This window comes from Cynoglossus semilaevis, chromosome 13 (genome assembly GCF_000523025.1).
Source record: "Cynoglossus semilaevis isolate Cse_v1.0 chromosome 13, Cse_v1.0, whole genome shotgun sequence".
Taxonomy (NCBI): domain Eukaryota; kingdom Metazoa; phylum Chordata; class Actinopteri; order Pleuronectiformes; family Cynoglossidae; genus Cynoglossus; species Cynoglossus semilaevis.
The window spans coordinates 16,771,777-16,791,779 of NC_024319.1; the positions used below are offsets into that span (position 1 = coordinate 16,771,777).

Genomic DNA, 20,003 nt, shown 5'->3' on the forward strand with positions numbered 1-20,003 from the left:
TTTCTTAACAAAGCCTTTGTCAATGGCCTTCTCTTCGAGGTTGAAAATGTTACTTTAAGCATTTAAGAGATTTTGAATAGATATTAAGTATTTAGTGTTTAATCTTTGAGAGATGAGTGACGGTAACTCAACCTCATAACACGATACTTATTTATTCTCTATTTTTTAATAACTAAGCAGATAGGTGACTAGTATGTTGACAAATCTAAACTTTTATGTGAAGGGTAATTACTTTAGATTGGCTGTGGAATCAATCAATGCAGCTGGTCAATCACACTCTAGTCAATGTAGCAATGGCCTATTGGGTGATAAACATAAGCTCACCTTATTCTGACGGACTGTTCCCTCAGAGTTTCAGTGAAAAGTGAATGGGTCAAAGGGTCAGAGTTTTCATTGGTCGTCATGTGTAGGAAACAGCCATTCAAAAACATTTACAATACTTCTACTGGTTCAATGAATCTATGGACCTCCTTATTGGAAAGAATATTTTTAAGAAAAGTGAGAATTTAAAAGTGATTTTCATTGTTTTTAACAAGAAAAGCTATCGGACGGTTCTGTTGAGCTGGAGGCCGAGGCCAGCCTGTGTTTTACTGCGTTCATTTCTGAACATGACCTGATTTACAGTGGCTATTTTTCCAACTATTTACCCAGTGATTTCCAGGTTTTCGCTCCACAGCTGACATTGAACATGGACACCGATAAACCATCCGACGCGCCAGTCTCTTTTCTAAGACTTAACAATCCAGCCTGAGATCTCTGTTCCACCTCTGTCCTTCTCTCTCTCTCCGTCTCACTTTATCTCTCACTCTCCATCCCTCCCTCCCTGTCTGAAACTGTCCTCCCTGCCATCTGTCATGTGATGTTTATGGGCCCTTTTGCTTTTGTGTCCTGATGACCACTGTCACAGAGAGCTACCCATTACCGATGCGGCCTGATGAACGATGTTACCCAGACGCATCGCTGACACCCCTGTGTCCTTGGCCGCAGAGACGCTGTTTCACTCGCCAGCTCAGGCCAGTAAAGAATGAGGACAGGGGGACCTGGGGGAGCTGGACTGAGGACCTGTCCGTCATCCCTTCGACAAGATGCTCATATTTCTCTCCTATCCAACCATCGCCATCCCTCTCCCTTTTAGCCAGCCAATAGAAACAAGGGGCCGGTAAGCATGGCGATGATGTTGTCATTAATCCTGGGTAGTGAATTGTGCCCTTGCCTTTCACCTGAATATATATCTACATCTAAACAGACACAGTGAGGGAACCTCGCTCCCCCCCAGAGGCCACAGAAGGTGCCCTAAAGGGTTAATGTAGGTAGGAAGACATGATGAATGCTGCTGACTCTGATTTTATCTGTCAAATAGAAATGTTGCTGCTTGTTTTGATCTTTATTCAACATCATCCTCAACGCTGGAAGAAAGTTATGATACATGAATCGAACAGTGGCTACCAAAGCCTGATAGTACCATACTCTCATTGTCACTTTATTAGTATTTAATCTTTTTTTTTTCAAATCTAGACTGATTATCTACAAGGGGTTAAATCCAGAATGTTTGAGTTGACTTGCTTCATCAGAGAGCTGCAGTCAGAATTGAAGGAGACTCACCTTCCTGGAACTTTAGGACGTCTGCAGCAGTAAACGTTCCTGTGCGCTGTCTTTGTTTTTTGGACTGTGTTGCAGGTATCAATTTCTGGAGCAGTTCAGTCCTGTCATAACATTGAAATATGTGTTTTTGTCTCTGTGCCAGAGAAATCAAATCAAAGTGCTCTACAACATTACAGATCGTAGGTTTTATATCATTTTTAATGCAGTACAAACTCATCTGGAAATGGGCTCTGGCGGTGAACTGGTGGTGTGGAGGTGAAGTGATAATATGGAGGAAAACTGAATTGAACAAAAGAAAAACAACAACACAGATAATCCTTTTACAACAGAGGGACATAATGTGAACAATCTGCTGGACGAAATAAAAATCTAATTTATTCAGCGAGGCCTTCTCTCTCCTTTTGTGTCACTCTCCTCGTCTCCTTACCTCCCTCCCTCCCTCTCCCTCTCTCTCTCGTCCTCCTCTGTCTCTCTGAACATCTTTACTGGCCGCTGAAGCCACTGATGAATTCTTAAGCAGATCTGATAATTGTATTTCATAACTGTCAGTTGTGCAAAGGCTGCCAGTGTGCCCAGGAGCTATTTGTGTCTCAGTATGTCCTCCACACACCTTCCCTCCATCAGCCTTTCCACAACACTGTATCCAACTCCTCCACCCCCAATCACCGGGGACCAGCCTACAGTCTCCAGCCCCCTGAATTACTCAATCAGGAGGACACATTTACAGATGACACCTTTATTACAATTAATCAGGGAAACTTGATTAAGAAAGTTATTCCACCCCTTCATTTGGACTTACACACAAGTGGTGCTGCTGCATGTTGTAATTTATGTCCCACTGAGCTCCTGCGCCTCCTGATGGACAGAAACACCGACAGATTGCCAGCCATACAGAGACACGCGTCATCATGTCTGTGTGTGTGTGTGTGTGTGTTGAAACCCCCTCAGTCGCATGTACTGTATACATATTGCAAAGTACATGCACATCCTCATGCACATCTCAGGTTTGGGAGAGTTTAATAAATGACTTTAATTGGCTGTAGAGATGTGTTCACTAAAGGAGGTTTGGATATTCCTTTTCCCTTTCTTCTTGTCTCTCTCTTTCACTCTCACTGTCGTTAAAACACACACACACACACACGCACACACACACATAGCTGAATGAAGCCATCTCTTTACCTTTACTCACAGTTCCTGGGTCTGCTGTGGCTAATTAGTTGAGTAGGGTTTTAGGTTTGGTAATTAGATGGAGGTAGGAGTGACAGGGGCTCAGGGAGTTGGGGAGTTGAGGGGGTCTGACTGACTTGTAGAGAAAGAAACTGGACTGTCTGCATCCTGGCAGCACCAAACAGCCAGCCAGTGTCCCTTAGGCGCCTGGAGGTAGAATACCATCCCACACTATGAGGGTGATGTCTTTGTTATGTGCCACATGTTCCAGCACAGGGAAACTGTGTGAGAAAAGAGGGTTTAGTGAATGGAAAAAGCAGAGAAAGAGACACCTTTGAGATTTCTTTGCACCGAATGTCAACATGCAACAATGAAGACCAGGCTCTTTGCTGTTTTCCTGGACGTTCATTGGAAACAGTGTAGAGAACTACAATGAAGCAGAGTGCTTAGCAGTGACCGATGTGTCCATAAATGATAATTATGGGTCAGTGATAAATGCCAATTGTGAAACAGTGATGCAGACACATCAGCAAACTCACGGAGCAGAGTTACGATGCCATTTCTGTTCTAAGTTTGTTGACATCAGCCACCGTTGGATAAATGAGCCGCAGCCTAAAATAGTTTATGGAGCCTTTAGAAGAATCTCTTTTGTTTTCACCTAAGTTAAACTAAATACGTCACTAGTTAACCACAGTGAGTAACCTCTGTAACCTTTTATTGTTTTAACTTTGCTAATATGAAAAGCTATCATTTTACAAATGTTTTTTTAAATTTATTTAAGCAATACAATGACACAAGGTGAAAGTGCTCTTGCCTTACAGCAAAGGTCAAACTCAAGGCACGTGGACCAAATGTGGCCCAGGAAGTCATTTTTTGTGGCCTGCAGGAGCTTAAAAACACTTAAGTGTCTTATAATGAAGTCTATGCTGCTTCAGAGCATATATTTACTTAAAATATAACTGCAACAATGCATTTAATGTTGACTCATGTAGTTCTGAACTGAGATATCTGTTGTCTGATTTTTTTTTATTTACTTGGGTTTGAAAGTTTGATTTGAAAGTGAGTTTATTAACCTGATAAATTATTTTTTGCAATGTACGATATTTGTAACTTATAAATAATTATAGGTTGCTGAAACATTTATTGATACATAATTAAGTAGTTATTACATTTGTGTTAACACATTTTTTCAAGATTCAAGATTCATTAAATAACTAACTAAGTGTTCAATGAAAGGAGCTGGTTCATTTCAAATGGCTGTGTCAGGGAGCAAACTTTTTTTTGACAGCCCTACTGGCCAGCAGTGGTACTGTATCTAACCCGGATTGAATGTGCCTCTATTAACAGCCAATGTATTTTCAAGTAGCTGCAATTCATGTGAGTGGACAGGTGTCACTGACAGCTGAACCATCAGAAAGAAGAATTGAATTGAATTGAAAAATGTCTTTTTTTCCCTATTTTTTGATAGAAGCTCATTGACATTTAGCATCAGGTTACATTTTATTTAGACTTTACCTGTGTAAAACATTTGATCATTTATTTTGTAATTCTTTGTAAAAAATTACAAAAAAAGAAATCAAATATTAGAGACACTTGTCTCTGGTTGTCTGGTTTAGATTTCCTGTTTGGTTGTTAAACTAAAAAAAAACTCACCTTTTTTTCTCTATTTTAAAAAATTCACTTGTAAAATGATAATTGCACTAATTTGCCTTGCATTATTTACATATTTAAGGAGTGACATTTACCTGGTGGCTAAGGAGCGTGAAGTGCACTTGAATGCACTGACGATTCTCCCTTTGTACTGCAGTGAGAGCTATTTCTGCTGTTTCACTACAGTCTGTGAGGAATTCTCTGGGCCACGTCTACCTTCTTACATCTTGTTTACGCTGCAAAGTTCCAGGTTGCTTCAGTACGTTGCCAGTTAGCAGCCTCCGACTGCCACACAATCCAATTAAATAGAGTGTTGTCTTTCCAGGTTCCTGTGTTCTCTTAATTGGGACGGTGACTGCTCAATAATCAGTGGAGGTACAGGTAGGCCCTGGAGGACTCCAGACAGGGCCTCTCCTGTTAATTGAAGTGTTGCAAAAAGACGGCCTCTTCCTCACCGTGCACTCATGCATGATAGATTCATCCGTACACGTATGTGCACCTCAGCCTGTCTCACCTTTGGTGTAGCTGGCGTGTGAGAGCTTGTTATTGCAAACAGTGGTGACAGGGGAGTTTATTTTCAAATTTTAAAATAATTTGAACTGTTTTCAATTCTTACTCATCATCTACAACCCTTAACTTTTTAACAACTGAACAAAACTGAACAGAAGAAAAGTTTATTAATTACGAACTTTTTAAATGACAACTGAACAAACCTGAACAGAAGAAAAGTTTATTAATTACTATTTTAACTAAATATTGGATTATGTTTACAGTAGTTCACATTTAGAATGAAGAGAGCTGTTCTGACTTCCTCCACTGTGGCTCCTCGTGCTTGTGGACCGGTGTGTTTTTGATTTTCTGTGCCGGCTGGTGAAGGCAGCAGCTCTACATGCCTGAGAGAGGTCACGCCTGTAAAGTATCTCACACTGAGGCAGAGTTTCAGTGGCCACCTGGATAAAAAATGACTTAGTTACAGTGTGTTAGAACAACTTAGCTCCATGCCAGGTAGGAGAGGGTGACTGTTACAGACACACGCTTCTAAACTAAATGAATGTAACATGGGCAGTTTGAGCTCATACAGAGTAGTTTGTCATGTCAATATATGTATAACATGTTTGTTATACGCCACATATAATTTCATATATAATTTTAGGATTAGGATTTTTTTTATAACCAAAAACATTAAATTTTTTTCCCACAATTTTTTACTTCAAAATTAGTTACCAAGAGATCAGCTTTAATTTGTTAATTTTTGTCCTAGAAATTATACAAACAATAATAACAATAAAATAATATTTAACATTTCTTACATGCAGTATATAAAATATAACATATTTTGATATGTGTTTCTACTAAAAAACACAAAAATATGTCAGGGAACATTAAACTATGCATTTACTACAAAAGTGAAGTAACTGCATTTATTTGTCCGTCTCGTGCTTAGCTGGACATATTTTTTTTTTGTCTGTATTATTACAAGAGGCTTCGGGGCACGTGAATGAGGGAAGATTGATTGTGTGAATGCCAATTCCGTCAGCCACCAACAGGCAGAGGAAATTTCAAGCATACCTGCAGCAGCATTTACTTTTGACAGGAACATACTAATGTAAGGCACACACCCCATTAGGAAAACAGTGAAGTCTATCATGAAACATTTACAGGAGACAAAGTGACTCAACACGGCTAAAAGTAAGATCACAGCGGCTGTGGGCTTGAAAATGAGTCAAAACTGAGCCATTAAGTCATTTTATTGCACGGATGACAAAAAGATTCTCTTTAGTCTGATGGAAAAATTACAGTTCAATCTTTATTCCACTTCAACATCTCAAGACTATATATTATATAAATATATAAGACTCTAATTCACAGTGCATTTATTATTTGAGGTTATTTACTCTGGTAAATCATAGCTGACTACAGTTTGCTACTACTTACAGAGGGTGGTGCCACCTCCACCACCACTTTGCCCAGGTTTTTCCCAGCATACATATAGTCTACAGCACGGAAAACGGACTCCAGGCCAACAAACCTCCCTCCTTCTGCCAGATCGCCACAGTCCACCTCACACACCAGCCTCCCTTTGACAAACATCTGCATCATGTTCCCCAGAGCCTCCCTGTAGTCACTCATGAAGTGGGGCAGGAAAAAACCTCGCATGCTGGCTGACCTCTGCAGCAGCTTGACCGGGAGTGTGGCTCCTTTAAAATGTGGGATCCCCACTTGGGTCTGATAGCCTGAGATGAAGCCAATCACTATAAGTCTGCCTTTGTTGGCCAAATTGTTCACAGCGACTTCTAAGACACTGCCTCCGACTGACTCGTACACCACGTCGATGCCGTCTGGGTACTCTTTCCTCAGCGTCTTGGCCAAGTCCTCCGTGGTGTAGTTGATTGCCCGGTCGCAGTGTAGGGATTTCAGGAAGCCCGCTTTCTCGTCGGAGGAACAGGTCCCGATCACATGGCATCCCGCCTGTTTAGCAAACTGCACGGCAAACTGTCCGGTCCCTCCTGCTGCCGCCGTGACCAGAACGGTTTCACCTTTGGCCAGGTCGCCCAGGCGTTTCAGGGCGATGTAAGCTGTGGCGCCGCTGACCAGCAGGGTGAGGAACTCTGGCTTCACTGCAGGGACAGGAACACTTTCCTTGGCAGGCACTACTGTATACTCTGCAAATGCACCGTTGCAAAAATAGGCCACGGTGTCCCCAATGGTAAAACGGGAGCTGGCACTTAGGCCAAGGCCCACAACCTCGCCGATACCCTCGAAACCAGCATCGAACGGGGGCTTCCGTGAAGGGTCATAGCGGCCTGCTGAGTAATTAATGTCACTGGCGTTGACTCCCACAAAACTGAGGACAAGCAGAGAGAAGAGCAACAGTTGTAATTAAAAGTTAAAAATGAAAAGTCAAACTGCTCCTTCATGAATGGAGAATCAAATGCACACATGCACAGTATTCATGGCAGAACAACAAAGTCTTTTGTGTGGTTATTAACTTAAGCACATATTTTTCTTTGAGTTCCTGTATGAAGGTCAAGACTTGAGCTTCCTCTTGGAGACACGTCTGCACAGGGCATAAACACTGGGGTTTGTTTTGGCAATGATTCCTTTTTCCCTTGAAGAGAACAGTCCCGCTCTGACAGGGAAAGGCTTGTATCACAAAACACATTGCATGATGTCATGATTCATTGTCTTCACAGACACCCACAACAAACTGCACTTTTGAAAAAGAAAAAAACCTTAAAGAGCGGTGTCTTGTCTCAGCACGACGGCGGCTGTTCTCATCCGACTTTGGTAACATGTTGGAAACAAATGTGTGGGAAAGGAATGTATAAATAAATCATTTATCGTCGTTTAGAGCGGCACGCACGCTGCGCCTCATTACTGTGTGTTACATGTGTACTTTGAGCTTGTTGATAATGCATGTGTGCTTTATAGATGGGCCCTGATGACTTCACAAAATACCTTAATTTGACTGCCACCCTGGAGTCGGAATACTTCACTGTATCCACAGATATTACTTTTAAAAATGCAATTTATTCCTAGGAAATTGCAACAAACATTAGTAAAAGTTACAAGAAGTTTAAATAAGATTTATATATAAAAAAAAGTTTAAAAAAATCACTTGCTCCACTTACATTAGAATCCAAATTACACTATCAAATAAATGTGATTTGTTACAATAAAAACGTTTTTGTTTGGCCTTTTGAAAATGCATTTTAAAAACTGCTTAAAAAAATAATAAAAATGTGATAATTGTTTATAATAAAAAAAAGGAATTTGTTTCCAGAGCTGTCACAGCGATGTCACACGATATATGACGCAGTGCACATTAAGTTTAACTTTACGAGATATCGTCAAACATCTGTTTTTACTGACGTGTAAAATAAAAAAAAAGAAAGTAACCACAAAAAATTTACAATGACAATAAAAAAATCCTGTCGCGTCTTTATGGAAAACTCAGCTTCTTTGACTGTGACACTGATCTCTCAATTATCAAAATATTACTTTGGGATGTTACTGTCCTTGTTTATATTCCTTGGGCTTTGAGCTGGGTAAAATTGACTACATAAGCCTCAGTTTGTATAATGATTACACCAACAGATGTTTTTATTATCCCAGTTAGTTAAAAAAATAAGGTCAACGGTCATAGTTCACAAATAAATGATCCGACACTTAGATCATTTCCTGATGTAGCCTTGAACACTGGGACTGAATTAAATGTTGAATTCAGTTCAAGTGCTGGAAACAACGCAACATTTCTCTGGTTCTTTGAATCTGTGTGATGTTGAGGTGTTAAATGTCAGATTACCTTTCCGAGGTAAGAGTCTCACACCCCTGTGCTTTAGTTTTTAATGTAGACTGAGAGAAGTGGAAACGAACGCTGATTCTGTTTTTATTTTCTGAGTTTCTTTGACCCTTTTTTGACTCCAGGTGACTGTGAGTGAGTGAGTGATGCTGCAAAGCCCGTATCTGTGAGGCTCTGTATCTTCTTCATCTGTCGGTGCCAGTCTGAGTCCCTCCATGACTTTCTGTTTGTAGGTTGGTGACGTAGAGACAGGGAGGACAGGGGGAGAGAGAGGAGGGGAGCGAGAGAGAGAGATGGATTGATAGACAAATGCAGAGAGAGAGGGCGGAACTTGGAATTACAGTAGCGCTCTTATTCCTCACGTATTCTTGCCATCTTGTGATGATAATGAGGATGATGATGATAGTCGCAGACGCCGGGCACAGGTGAACCGAGGTAAGCCTAGATATATTTATTTACAACTTCTCAACAATAAACAGCGGCAGGCATATTCTTTTAGACATAAAATAAAGCATAAAAACACTGGTGTGACACCGTGTGCTTCATCTGCTGAACACGCAGCAGTAGCTCGTCGTGTCTACACACATATCCATTAAAAATAACAACAACGCAACTCACCGATTCCTGACGAGCAGCTCCTTGTCGCCGGGTGTCGGAACCGCGGCGTTCTGCACAGAAACGGCCTCTCTGAAATTATGGCTCAGCTTGGTGACGACCAGCTTTTTCATACTGCTCGGTATCGAGGTTCCCATGAAATCCATAAAGTGCACAGAGTAGGACTGATCTATGATTGAGCGCCGCGGCTGAACTCCTGCAAGTGCGACGGTGTCGGTACCTCTGCCCGTGCGCACCCCACCGATCACCGACACCGCTCTCCTACCGTTTCTCAGCAGCACCGGCAGCATGCTGGGAATATATGGCTCCCGATATGTGACAAAGTTCACGGACAACTTAAGGGACGTCCGTTGTAGCAGCGGGAGCTGCTGTTGTTAGCCTGCGCTAAAGGCTTCTCCGCTCCCTGCACGTGTACACAGCGTGCACTTGCAGGCCGAGGCGAACCGAAACACGCGCTTTGGAACCAAAATAAAAACATTAAAGCCACGTATTCTTCCGCTGCGTGGCTGCTAACATGCCGAATTGAGTATTTAGGTTGCAAAAGCGTTGCTCTGGCGCAACCCCTTCCGAGTAGCTACAGCAGCGACTTCGACTTGTCGCCGGAGTCCCTCCCCTTCCCGGACACTACACTCACTTCCTAGAAAGGTGAAACGAATCAATCCCAACCTTCTCCCACAAACACAGCGCGTCCAAAGCCGCTTTTCTTCCTCTGAATATCACAACAAACCATGTAGAATTATTTGCTTTGTATAAAACAAAAACAAAACAAAACCCAACTTATTAACAAATACGCAGCGTGATTTTATTGACTTATTTGACCGGATGTTTGCGCGTTTGCGCTGTAAATCAAAATTGTTTGGAAAAGTGTAGATCGTATTCCATACCTTTCAATCACCGCCACCATCATCATCATCATCTTCAACATCATTACTGTCTTCTACTGGAAGCATCCCGCATGTTTCCTGGGTTCCGCTGCTCCTACAGCACATGCTGGACCAGTGGACCCTCCTCTCTTACTCCCAGTGGGAATCAAACCTCTGACTGTCTTTAACTGCGAGTTGTTAAAACGCTTCCCCGCACTGAGACTTTCTACGATTTAGGACTTTTGTGTTTTTATAAACAATAGTTTTTACTTTAATCTCCAGATAAGTTCAGTAAAGGCGTCGCGTTTTTGTCGAAGGTTTTTTTTCTCACAAAAAAGCAAAAGCAGACAGAAAGACAGAGAGAAGGAGAGAGAGAGGGGAAGAGAGGGAGGGAGGGAGGAAAAACAAGACAATTAAAAAGATTGACAGGTAGGCTCCTCTGTCAGGGGTGACGCTCGTGGAGAGGGGAGGAGTAAAATGTAGCAGGAAAAGCCACTCGATGCGTCTGTCTATCAGTTGAGACTGTCTGAAACAGCTTCTGGATCCACCGCGTTCCCATTTTTCCTCCTCTTTTTCCGGAGACCTCGGATCAGTCCCTGGAGTTTTGCCCCCTCTTTGCTTTCCTAAAGAGACGAACATTTGATTCCGTGTCGATCTGATTTGTTGTTGGCGAAGCTTGGATGCGCCTGCGTCTTGTTTGTTTCCCCCCTCTCTCTCTCAAGTGATATCCTCTCCAACCGCATCAACCACCCCTTCCCAAAAAATCCCGACTCTGTCCAAGATGCGATGAGATGAGCAGCGGAAATCGTTTCCAACAGCGCTAAAACGTAAGTAAAGGAGAAAACGCCTGCTCGTCCCGTTTATTTATGAATTCAACATGAGAGAGAAGAAGGCAGTGAACGAGAGGAGGGAGGAAAAGTCTCCGTCGGACTGCTGAGGCTTGATCCGGGCTGAGGTGGCGTGGTAGTGACGGGACTGACATTAACCCATCTAATGCCTGTCTGTCTCTTCTCCCCTCTTCTCTCTTCCAGGTCCGCACGGAAAGAGCAAGAACCACGAGGATACCTTACTTCTCAGAGTTTGCTGTGCGACCACACTGGACTTATTTGTTTGCTTTATTTTTTTTCTTTAGTTTTTGGTGTGCGTAAAAGACGCAGCAAACTATCGTGCCCCGTTTCCCAAACAACACTGGAGAGCAGGGGGGGTTTTTCCACGGGGTGAACTGCAAACTTGAAGGTGCTGCCTCTGGTCATTTAATTTATTTATTTTTTTAAAAATAATATTATTATTACTATTATTTTGCCACGAGAAAAGATGAAGGAAGATGAGCTCTGATTGTCGTGAAGGTGTCAGGAGCTGGCCGAATGCCTTCGTAATTTCTGAGCCCATTCTCGCTGTAGCCGATCCAGCTATTAAACCAGCAGAAGAGCAGGCAATTTGAAGAGAAGACTGACATTTTCAGCTCCGAGATCAAAAATCCCTCTTCCCCCGACACGCGGGATGGTTTTCCACAACTGATACAGACTTGAATTGTTTGTAAATTCCTGCATGAGAAGCACCGTGGAACGTGACGGTCACTATGCCGAGGAGAAAGCAGCAAGAGCCGCGGCGATCAGCAGGTATAACCCGCCCCTCCGTTTACCATCATTTCCCATCACAGACACACACCATTCTCCACTTTTACGCACTTCTGTCAATTTTAACCACATCTTTCTACTTCTCACAATCCAGTTGTGTCATTTATTTTTCTCTTTAAATCCAGATTGTTGTGGTAACTGCGCACATTCACCTCCTGACCCACACTTGCGTCCAAATGTGTATTAATTGCGCAAATGACGCAGATATCTGCGCAATGCCATTAAGCGAGTCATTTTTAAGAGAAACATCCTTCTTTGCCAGGAAAGTTCTTTTTAGAACGGTGAGATAAACTAAATGGCATGTTATGGGGATAAAAGGGAGCTTTTGAGGTTCAAGAGTGAGTAATGATGAATAATTGACTGGGAAAGAAGGGGGAGAAAGTGGGGAGAGCTGGGTTTCTTTCCCCCCTTTTCTCTGTTTTATCAGAGGATTGCCATTCTTGATTTGATGCCTGATTGATCGCCTGTCATGTGGCAGTCTTTGATCTGTTCATCCCTGATAAACATCAATAAATCCCTCCATGAAGACAGCCATGTCTCTGGCTGGGTTTTCAGCGCACACACACACACACACACAAACCTGCTGTTTTTCTCAACCAGTTACCAGAGAGCAAATAAAGTTATGAATCATGTTGGAAAATCACCTCATTTAATTTTTTTTATGCAAATATGCCAAAAAACAGATGAAAGAAACGTGTGTGTGCTAAAGAGATCACGTTTATAAAAACCATCCAAAAACACTTGTTTCTTTTTTTTAAATCAGGTGCTAGAGTAGCATTTTGCGCTTTTTAACAGCAGAGTGATGAGTGTTTGAGAGGGTTTTTTTTTGTGCGTTTCCATCCAAATTTACCCCACATTCCCTGTAAGAATCAGTGGGTAATGGAATCAATATCCACTGCTGGAGGGTAGTCTAATATTTTCAATGTGACCAACTGATAAAACCAGGTGTTGGCAGAGAACCGACAAGGATGACTTCAAGTGGTTTGGATTTGGACTCCCCCCTTCCTGCTTTCGTCTCCTCGCAGCCTTTAAACAAATGTAAATGAGTGACAGGGGTTTCTACCTCTGTGCTAATGAGGCCGAGCCTTTGAAGTCAGGCATTAACAACTGGAGTGAACAAAAGACAGTTACAGAATTTTAAAGAGATTTTGAAATATGAGGTGCAAAGTTGGTCGAACAGGAGGGCCAGCCGACGGAGACTTTGAACTCAGCAGGTTTTTTATCATTTTAAGCAGGCAACTGGTGATGATAGGGTTGATGGTGATGAGGAGGAGGATGAGACGGAGTGTAGGATGAGGAACATTCAACTAGTGCTCGCTGCCAACTTCTTACGCTCTCCCCTTTAGACTCTCTGGCGCAGGAGGATCCACCTGACGTGTGTCCCACACTGGGAAGTTCATGTGGAGATTTTTAGGCTTGATGCTCTCATGTGGCGTGTGTGTGTATTCTGCCATATTAGTTGAACAGAGTAGAGTATTTTCTCCAACCCCCATGTTAATGGAGAAACATGGAAAATCTGCACAGATATGATTGACCATTATAGTCCAAGATGTGCAATAGATCAATAGTGTGTGTGTGTGTGTGTGTGTGTTTGCTTTGAGGGGGTCACAGAGATGTCATGTTTAATGCAATAGTCACCAGACAGTGGGTGAGAGAGGTTTATTCAAAAATTAGTAGTTCCTCTCTCTCCTTATAATTCCAACAGCTAAGGGGACTTTACACTTTTTTTAAAAAAATATTCCTACATTTTATTTAGGGAATTTTTTTGACATTTAAATTTATTTACATCTTTTAGTATAAAAACAATGTCTTACGGTACTTTTTTAAGGGCACCAAAAATTGTTAAAATTGTACAGTGTGTTTGGAATGGATCATAACAGTCGTTGTTAAAAATGAGTCAAATTATTTCTGCTACACCATATCCGTTTGCGGAAGCTTTTAAAACAATTACGTTCTTTTTAATTAGACATAATTCCAATTGATTTACTATTGTTGTTGTTATTTTATTGCATTAAAACAAAATTGATATTATTTTCTAATTCCAGTTCTAATTACGTTAAGTAGAGAATTATTGCCTCGGTTTTAAAGCGCGACTCGTGTGAGTTTAGTTCAGTGTAAATTCATAAAAAAAAAGCAGACATGGGAAAAGTGAGTTTTTTTTCTGATCAGGAGAAACGCGAGAAAATTTCGCTCGCAAATTCAAACATCAAAGTGTGTGTGTGTGTACGCATGTGTGTGTCTCAGAGAGAGAAAGACAGAGAGAGAGAGTGTGTGTGTGTGTGTGTGTGTGTGTGTGCAGTATCTTTGTGGACACACAGTTCACATTTATTCTCTTTTACACACGTGCCACTTGTAGCCTCACCTCCCAGTGAAACTGATCTGGTTTAGAGGCGATGAAGACGAGAGCCAGAGTTCACAGACAGAATGGAGCAAAGACGACTCTCGTCCAGGTTCAGGCTCAGAGTGTTAGAGGAAGGACAAGAAGAAGAAAAAGTGGAGATAAGATGGACTCGCTCTTATTTTGTGAAACACGACAGTTAATTACGAGAAACTGTGTATGTGTGTGTGTGTGTGTGCATATAGTGGGTGGGTTGGGTGGGTGGGTGGAAGGATGAGTGGAGGTTGCTTCCCGTTGGCTTCATTAGAGAGAGCCCTAATTATCTGTGGAGCTGATGGATTTGTGACAGGCCCTAACGATTAATGCTGACAAATTCAGTAAGGTGTCAAGTCCGCAGCTGCCTTGATGTAATCAAGTTGATATTATACAGTCCCTATAGCCTCTAGTGCAGCACCAACTCAATTTGCCTGTACAGGTGACAAATGGACTTTGCTACCTGACTAATCACGTCAGGAGACAATGCCAGTTAATGACCTTGCTGAGCCCCTGCCACCACGGCGGCCCCCACCAACACCGCCCCCACCACCACCACTCTTATAACCTTGTAATAAGAGTCAGGGCAGCCACGTCACATCACTACCTTTCCCTCGTTTTCTCTCTTTTCATATACGTGTAAAAAAGCATCCTCCTGTTCCTGTGGAGCCCGCTTTCAACTGTAGTTACTCTTTTCTACCAGGCAACATTTTTACCCAGAGTTCCATCTTGGTCTCAGCTGAAATGTTAAAGTAGTGGATCCCCCCCCCCACCCCCTTTTTTTTAAAAGCGTTTGACGAGATTTATTTATTTTTATATTAATGACGCAGTTACAGGCCTGCTCTAACCACTTGATATATCAGCACTCAGAGTCATCCGTGGAACCATTTTTAAGAGGCAGACATTCTGCTGAAGTTTTTACACTTTTGCATGTGTTATGGGCTGGCTACTAAATCAGCTCCATATCATAACACAGTCTCCACGCACTTTGGCTGGGCGTCCTCTTAACTCACTGCCTGTAGTCGCCTCGTTGAAGGCCTCCTCTTTATTTCAATGTGGAGAATCACAGTGTCCAGGGATTAATTATTTTTGTATGCCTGGGATATCTAAGATTACACAGCCAACTGCTTTTAATGTTACAAGAGTTTCTCCCTTCAAAATAATAGCATGCTGAGATTCACGTTTTTGGACGACAGTGCACGGCCTCTATTTGCAATGTGTTTACTTTTAACGTTTTAAATTGTTAATAACAGCCAGCTTTTTGTGAATCCAAACAACTTTTTGTTTAAAAAAAAAGAAGAAAAAAAAGTCGATTTCTTTAGAAAATGTTCAGGCGACTCTTAGATCCTGATGTTTTAATGACTTTACAGATTCTGCGGAAAAATTATTCATGTTTTAAATGTGATGAATACCGTGTGTGTGTGTGTGTGAGAGAGAGTTGGTGAGCGAGTGTGTGAGATAGCAGGAGAGGGAAGTGGATACAGAGGAGGAAAGGGAGAGTGTGTGTATGTGTATGTGTGTGTGTGTGCTTTTAGCTTAGCGCTGACCAGTGTTAGATTTCCTGGAATGAATAACTTGAAGGAGTGTAACGGTAACCACGCCATGTTAGTCATCCTCTTTAGCAGGCCTGCCTTCTGATCCTCTCTCTGTTTCCCCCCACAGGAGCAGGAAAGCTGCTTCTAAACAGCCGCTCCACATATTTCTCACTGCTGACTGTCAAATCTGTTCAGCCTTCTCTATCAAACTGAGGGATATCAGACAGTGCAGGAACACATATTGATCCACCGCAGCCTGTTTTACCCCCCCTCACACACACACACACTCCCCCCCTTCAGTTAGACTCTATGCTTCCAGTGTGTTCCTTCGGTGTGCGGTGTGTGTGTGTGTGTGTGTTTGTACTCAGCTAGAGGTTACGCTAATTGGAGTGGCGGCGTCGTCGTTAGCAGGTGGCATCGATCGACCTCGTCGATGGCCACTTTTGCTCCTGCGCCACCCTCCGAAACTAATAGTTAAATTTACATCTGGGACTTGAGCCAGTCAAAGGTCAGACATGCTCAGCTTGCTCTGCTAATGCTTCAAGTCACCACAAGTGCTCCTGTGTGTGCCTGGGTGTCTGTGCGTAAGTGTGTGAGTGTGTGTGTGTGTGTATCCTCGGGCGAGCTTTGTGCATTACTTCCATTTATTCTGGTTACAGAAATTAAAATTAAATTCCCTTTTCTTCTAGGGCTGCATAAAATAAAACAAACACAAAATCAGTCTTTAGTTTAGCTTTTTTTTTAATTGAGTAAATTATGTATCTGAAAATGAATGGTGCTAACCAGGTATAAGCTGCATGTGTGAAGCTATTCATATCTCTTATACATTAGTACATACCTGCTTTCACACCACGGCTGGAACTAATGCTGTTCCCTGTCTCTTTTCACATTTTTTTCTGGGGCATATTCAACATAAGCCTTTAGGGCAAACCCCCTGACACACACACACACACACATAGTCAACCATAACCGTAGACAATCAGACCAACACACAGACACACACCTACAGCTAATGTTTAAGTGCAGCCAGCATGTCTCAGTGGGAGGTCATAATGGAGGTGGCTTAGTGTGATGGGAAATCATATCATTAAAGCAGCCAGATGTGCTTTGTTGCCTGTCTTGCTGAACATAAAAACAGCAGCAAGTCATGGGATCCAAAAAATTAAAAGGAAGGGGGAAAACAAGTCTGAAACAGATAGCAAGCTCTCCTGTAGGACTGGACCGACACAGTTTAAAATAAATACATTAAAAAAATCTTGCGAATTTCTTGCGAGCGACACTTGTTTTTTTTTTTCATAAAATATAAATTAGACTAAAAGATTTAAATAAATGTTTAGTGTGTTTGATTACTATGTAATAATTGTGTAGTGTTGAGTAATTACACTTTGTTACTGCTCCGCGGCTAGTAATGTAAGGCTAAGCAGGTCATTAATGAAAAACTGTTGCTATGGTGCTTTTCTGTTTTTCCTCCCACATAATCGCGAGACGTGAGAGGAAATAAGAGGGGAACCGTTCAAGAGGAGCAGTCTTGCAGCATTTAGGACAAAAAAATTGACATCTGAAATTTTCTTAAGTGTTACATTTGCTGAGGGTAAATATTTCGCTCTTGATCAGTGCCGTGCCTCCTCGTGAGGGTAAGAGGAGAGTCTGCTGGAGCCAAATTTAACATGTTACTTCTATCAATAAAAGATGAGCAATTACAGAATATTTTGTCTAATAAGTATTTGAATTCCTCAGCGCAGGAAAAAATACACATGTAGTTTACTGATTACATCAGTTAGCAGGGGGAGTGAGAGGCAGCTCTTTGATGCCAACAAACAAACAAGGCAGTCGAGAAGGGCCCACTGCAGAGGAGTAGAAGATCTGTCCAGGGACCACCAACCCCTGCACAGTCCCCGCTCTCCCCCACCTCCCCTCCATTCACTCACATATGCATCTTAATTCTCTTGTTTTCTGATCATTTTCATTTGTTTTTATTTCTTTAAATTTCCCTTTACTTTTTGAATATTTACATTTTTTGTCACCGTCGAGATCAGAAAAACATTTTGCAGTGTGGTGATGATACGTGAGGTGATGGAGAGACAAAAAAATGTTTGTTGGTTATAACTCAAATAAAGTCAAGTGAAAATTATTCCATAGAAATGAGAGCTGAAAGAGAATTGTGTGAAGGACAAAGTAAACGACTCTATCTGTGAACTTGAGGGGTTTGTGAAGGTATTTTTAGACAAATCCTGAGTCATCTCGACCGGGATTCTAGAAAATGAACAGCATTGACAGAAGAGGAAAGGAGGGACATTTGAGGACTGCAGTCGGCACTAATATACAGTCAGATTAACAAAACAGAATGGTGTCTGTGTGTGTGGATGTGCAGTGAAGAGGGGAGAAGAATTATGGCATGGAATCAGTGTGTTGTGTGTGTTTGTGTGTGTGTGTGTGTGTGTAGATGTGTTTAGGACTTTTAGGACGGGTATTAGAGCTGACAGATGAACGGGACCATGGACAAATTCTCCCACAACAGCTGTGACTGGCGCCATTATCCTGACAGGTGTCAATTAAGAATTACTGCCCGGCCGGCCGAATGCCCCTCCTGACTCTCGCACATGTCCCTCCATCCCTCCATCCGTACAACGCGCTGATGCCCTCCTCCCCCTGGTCCAGCTGTCGGCATACGAGAGAAATAACACTTTACCCTTGTCGGTGTTGTCACGGGCCCAGCGGTCCCGTGTCTTTTCCTCTGCCGCTCGTTCAAACGGCTACCTGCAGAACACTGTGATCAATAGATCAATGCAGCTGTGTTCATGTCAGAAAACGTGCAGACCATAATCATCTGTTGTTGTTTCACAGATTTAGGCTGGTGTTCGATGTGATCTGTGACTGCATTCTACAGGTAGAGAGATTACAGCCGTGCTGTTTGTTTGGGTGCATGCACACACAGTGTGATATATATCCGTGTGTGTGTGTGTGTGTGTTAAGCTCCTGTAAAGTAGGATCTCCACTATGCCCGGATGTTGGATTCTAATTCCGCCCTGTTAAGTGGAGAACTGAGGTCAATGAGTGAGAAAATGAACAGTTGCCACTGCCCATCTCTGAGGCTGCTGCTCTTCACTAAACCACATGCTGATAAACACATTGTGCGGTCAGCAGATTTGCTGCTGGCTTTAGAGCTGAGAAAAAGTGGAGAGAAAAAAAAAGCGTCGTTTTAGTTCTGGGGAGAGACGTAACAATATTCTCTGTAATAAAAAAACTTTTTTAATAACATTTGTAATTATATAGCCCATAGCTGCGCTGTATATACATGTCATTTATGTCAACGTCAGGTGTAACTGTTGACAATGTGTAGTTATTATTTGGCTTCAACATTGACAGAAGAGGAAAGGAGGGACATTTGAGGACTGCAGTCGGCACTAATATACAGTCAGATTAACAAAACAGAATGGTGTCTGTGTGTGTGGATGTGCAGTGAAGAGGGGAGAAGAATTATGGCATGGAATCAGTGTGTTGTGTGTGTTTGTGTGTGTGTGTGTGTGTGTAGATGTGTTTAGGACTTTTAGGACGGGTATTAGAGCTGACAGATGAACGGGACCATGGACAAATTCTCCCACAACAGCTGTGACTGGCGCCATTATCCTGACAGGTGTCAATTAAGAATTACTGCCCGGCCGGCCGAATGCCCCTCCTGACTCTCGCACATGTCCCTCCATCCCTCCATCCGTACAACGCGCTGATGCCCTCCTCCCCCTGGTCCAGCTGTCGGCATACGAGAGAAATAACACTTTACCCTTGTCGGTGTTGTCACGGGCCCAGCGGTCCCGTGTCTTTTCCTCTGCCGCTCGTTCAAACGGCTACCTGCAGAACACTGTGATCAATAGATCAATGCAGCTGTGTTCATGTCAGAAAACGTGCAGACCATAATCATCTGTTGTTGTTTCACAGATTTAGGCTGGTGTTCGATGTGATCTGTGACTGCATTCTACAGGTAGAGAGATTACAGCCGTGCTGTTTGTTTGGGTGCATGCACACACAGTGTGATATATATCCGTGTGTGTGTGTGTGTGTGTTAAGCTCCTGTAAAGTAGGATCTCCACTATGCCCGGATGTTGGATTCTAATTCCGCCCTGTTAAGTGGAGAACTGAGGTCAATGAGTGAGAAAATGAACAGTTGCCACTGCCCATCTCTGAGGCTGCTGCTCTTCACTAAACCACATGCTGATAAACACATTGTGCGGTCAGCAGATTTGCTGCTGGCTTTAGAGCTGAGAA

At 42.5% G+C, this 20,003-nt stretch overlaps 2 protein-coding genes across 4 annotated transcripts in view; one reads left to right on the forward strand and one right to left on the reverse strand.

Moving 5' to 3' along the window:
- Window positions 1-6,149: 6,149 nt before the first annotated feature.
- Window positions 6,150-10,432, reverse strand: LOC103388790 (prostaglandin reductase 3). 2 transcript variants are annotated; one of them, XM_008323957.3, is made up of 2 exons: window positions 10,222-10,432; window positions 6,150-7,264 (listed from the first exon to the last, which is right to left on the reverse strand). In XM_008323957.3, exons 1-2 carry the CDS (start codon window positions 10,263-10,265, stop codon window positions 6,334-6,336), a joined length of 975 nt encoding a protein of 324 aa, XP_008322179.1. In that variant the 5' UTR covers window positions 10,266-10,432; the 3' UTR covers window positions 6,150-6,333. The 2 variants fall into 2 exon arrangements, with proteins under 2 accessions (XP_008322179.1, XP_008322178.1); XM_008323956.3 differs by lacking the exon at window positions 10,222-10,432 and adding an exon at window positions 9,341-10,195.
- A 146-nt stretch (window positions 10,433-10,578) lies between these two features.
- LOC103388791 (teashirt homolog 1) overlaps window positions 10,579-20,003 on the forward strand; it is a 37,290-nt gene continuing 27,865 nt past the window's right edge. Inside the window, exons 1-2 of one of the 2 annotated variants that reach the window (XM_008323958.3) lie at window positions 10,579-11,027; window positions 11,232-11,819. In XM_008323958.3, the coding sequence (XP_008322180.1) occupies window positions 11,780-11,819 (40 nt within the window). In that variant the 5' untranslated portion in view covers window positions 10,579-11,027; window positions 11,232-11,779. Of the gene's footprint in view, window positions 11,028-11,231; window positions 19,061-20,003 lie in introns of both variants that reach the window. The other variant, XR_003051459.1, reaches the window with a different exon arrangement.

Excerpts from the sequence above, each read along its gene's own strand:
- LOC103388790 (XM_008323956.3), bottom strand. The coding sequence starts at position 9,627 with ATGCTGCCGGTGCTGCTGAGAAACGGTAGGAGAGCGGTGTCGGTGATC. Across the intron at positions 7,265-9,340 it reads GAGCTGCTCGTCAGGAATCG|TTTTGTGGGAGTCAACGCCA; the intron begins GTGAGTTGCGTT and ends GCTTGTCCTCAG.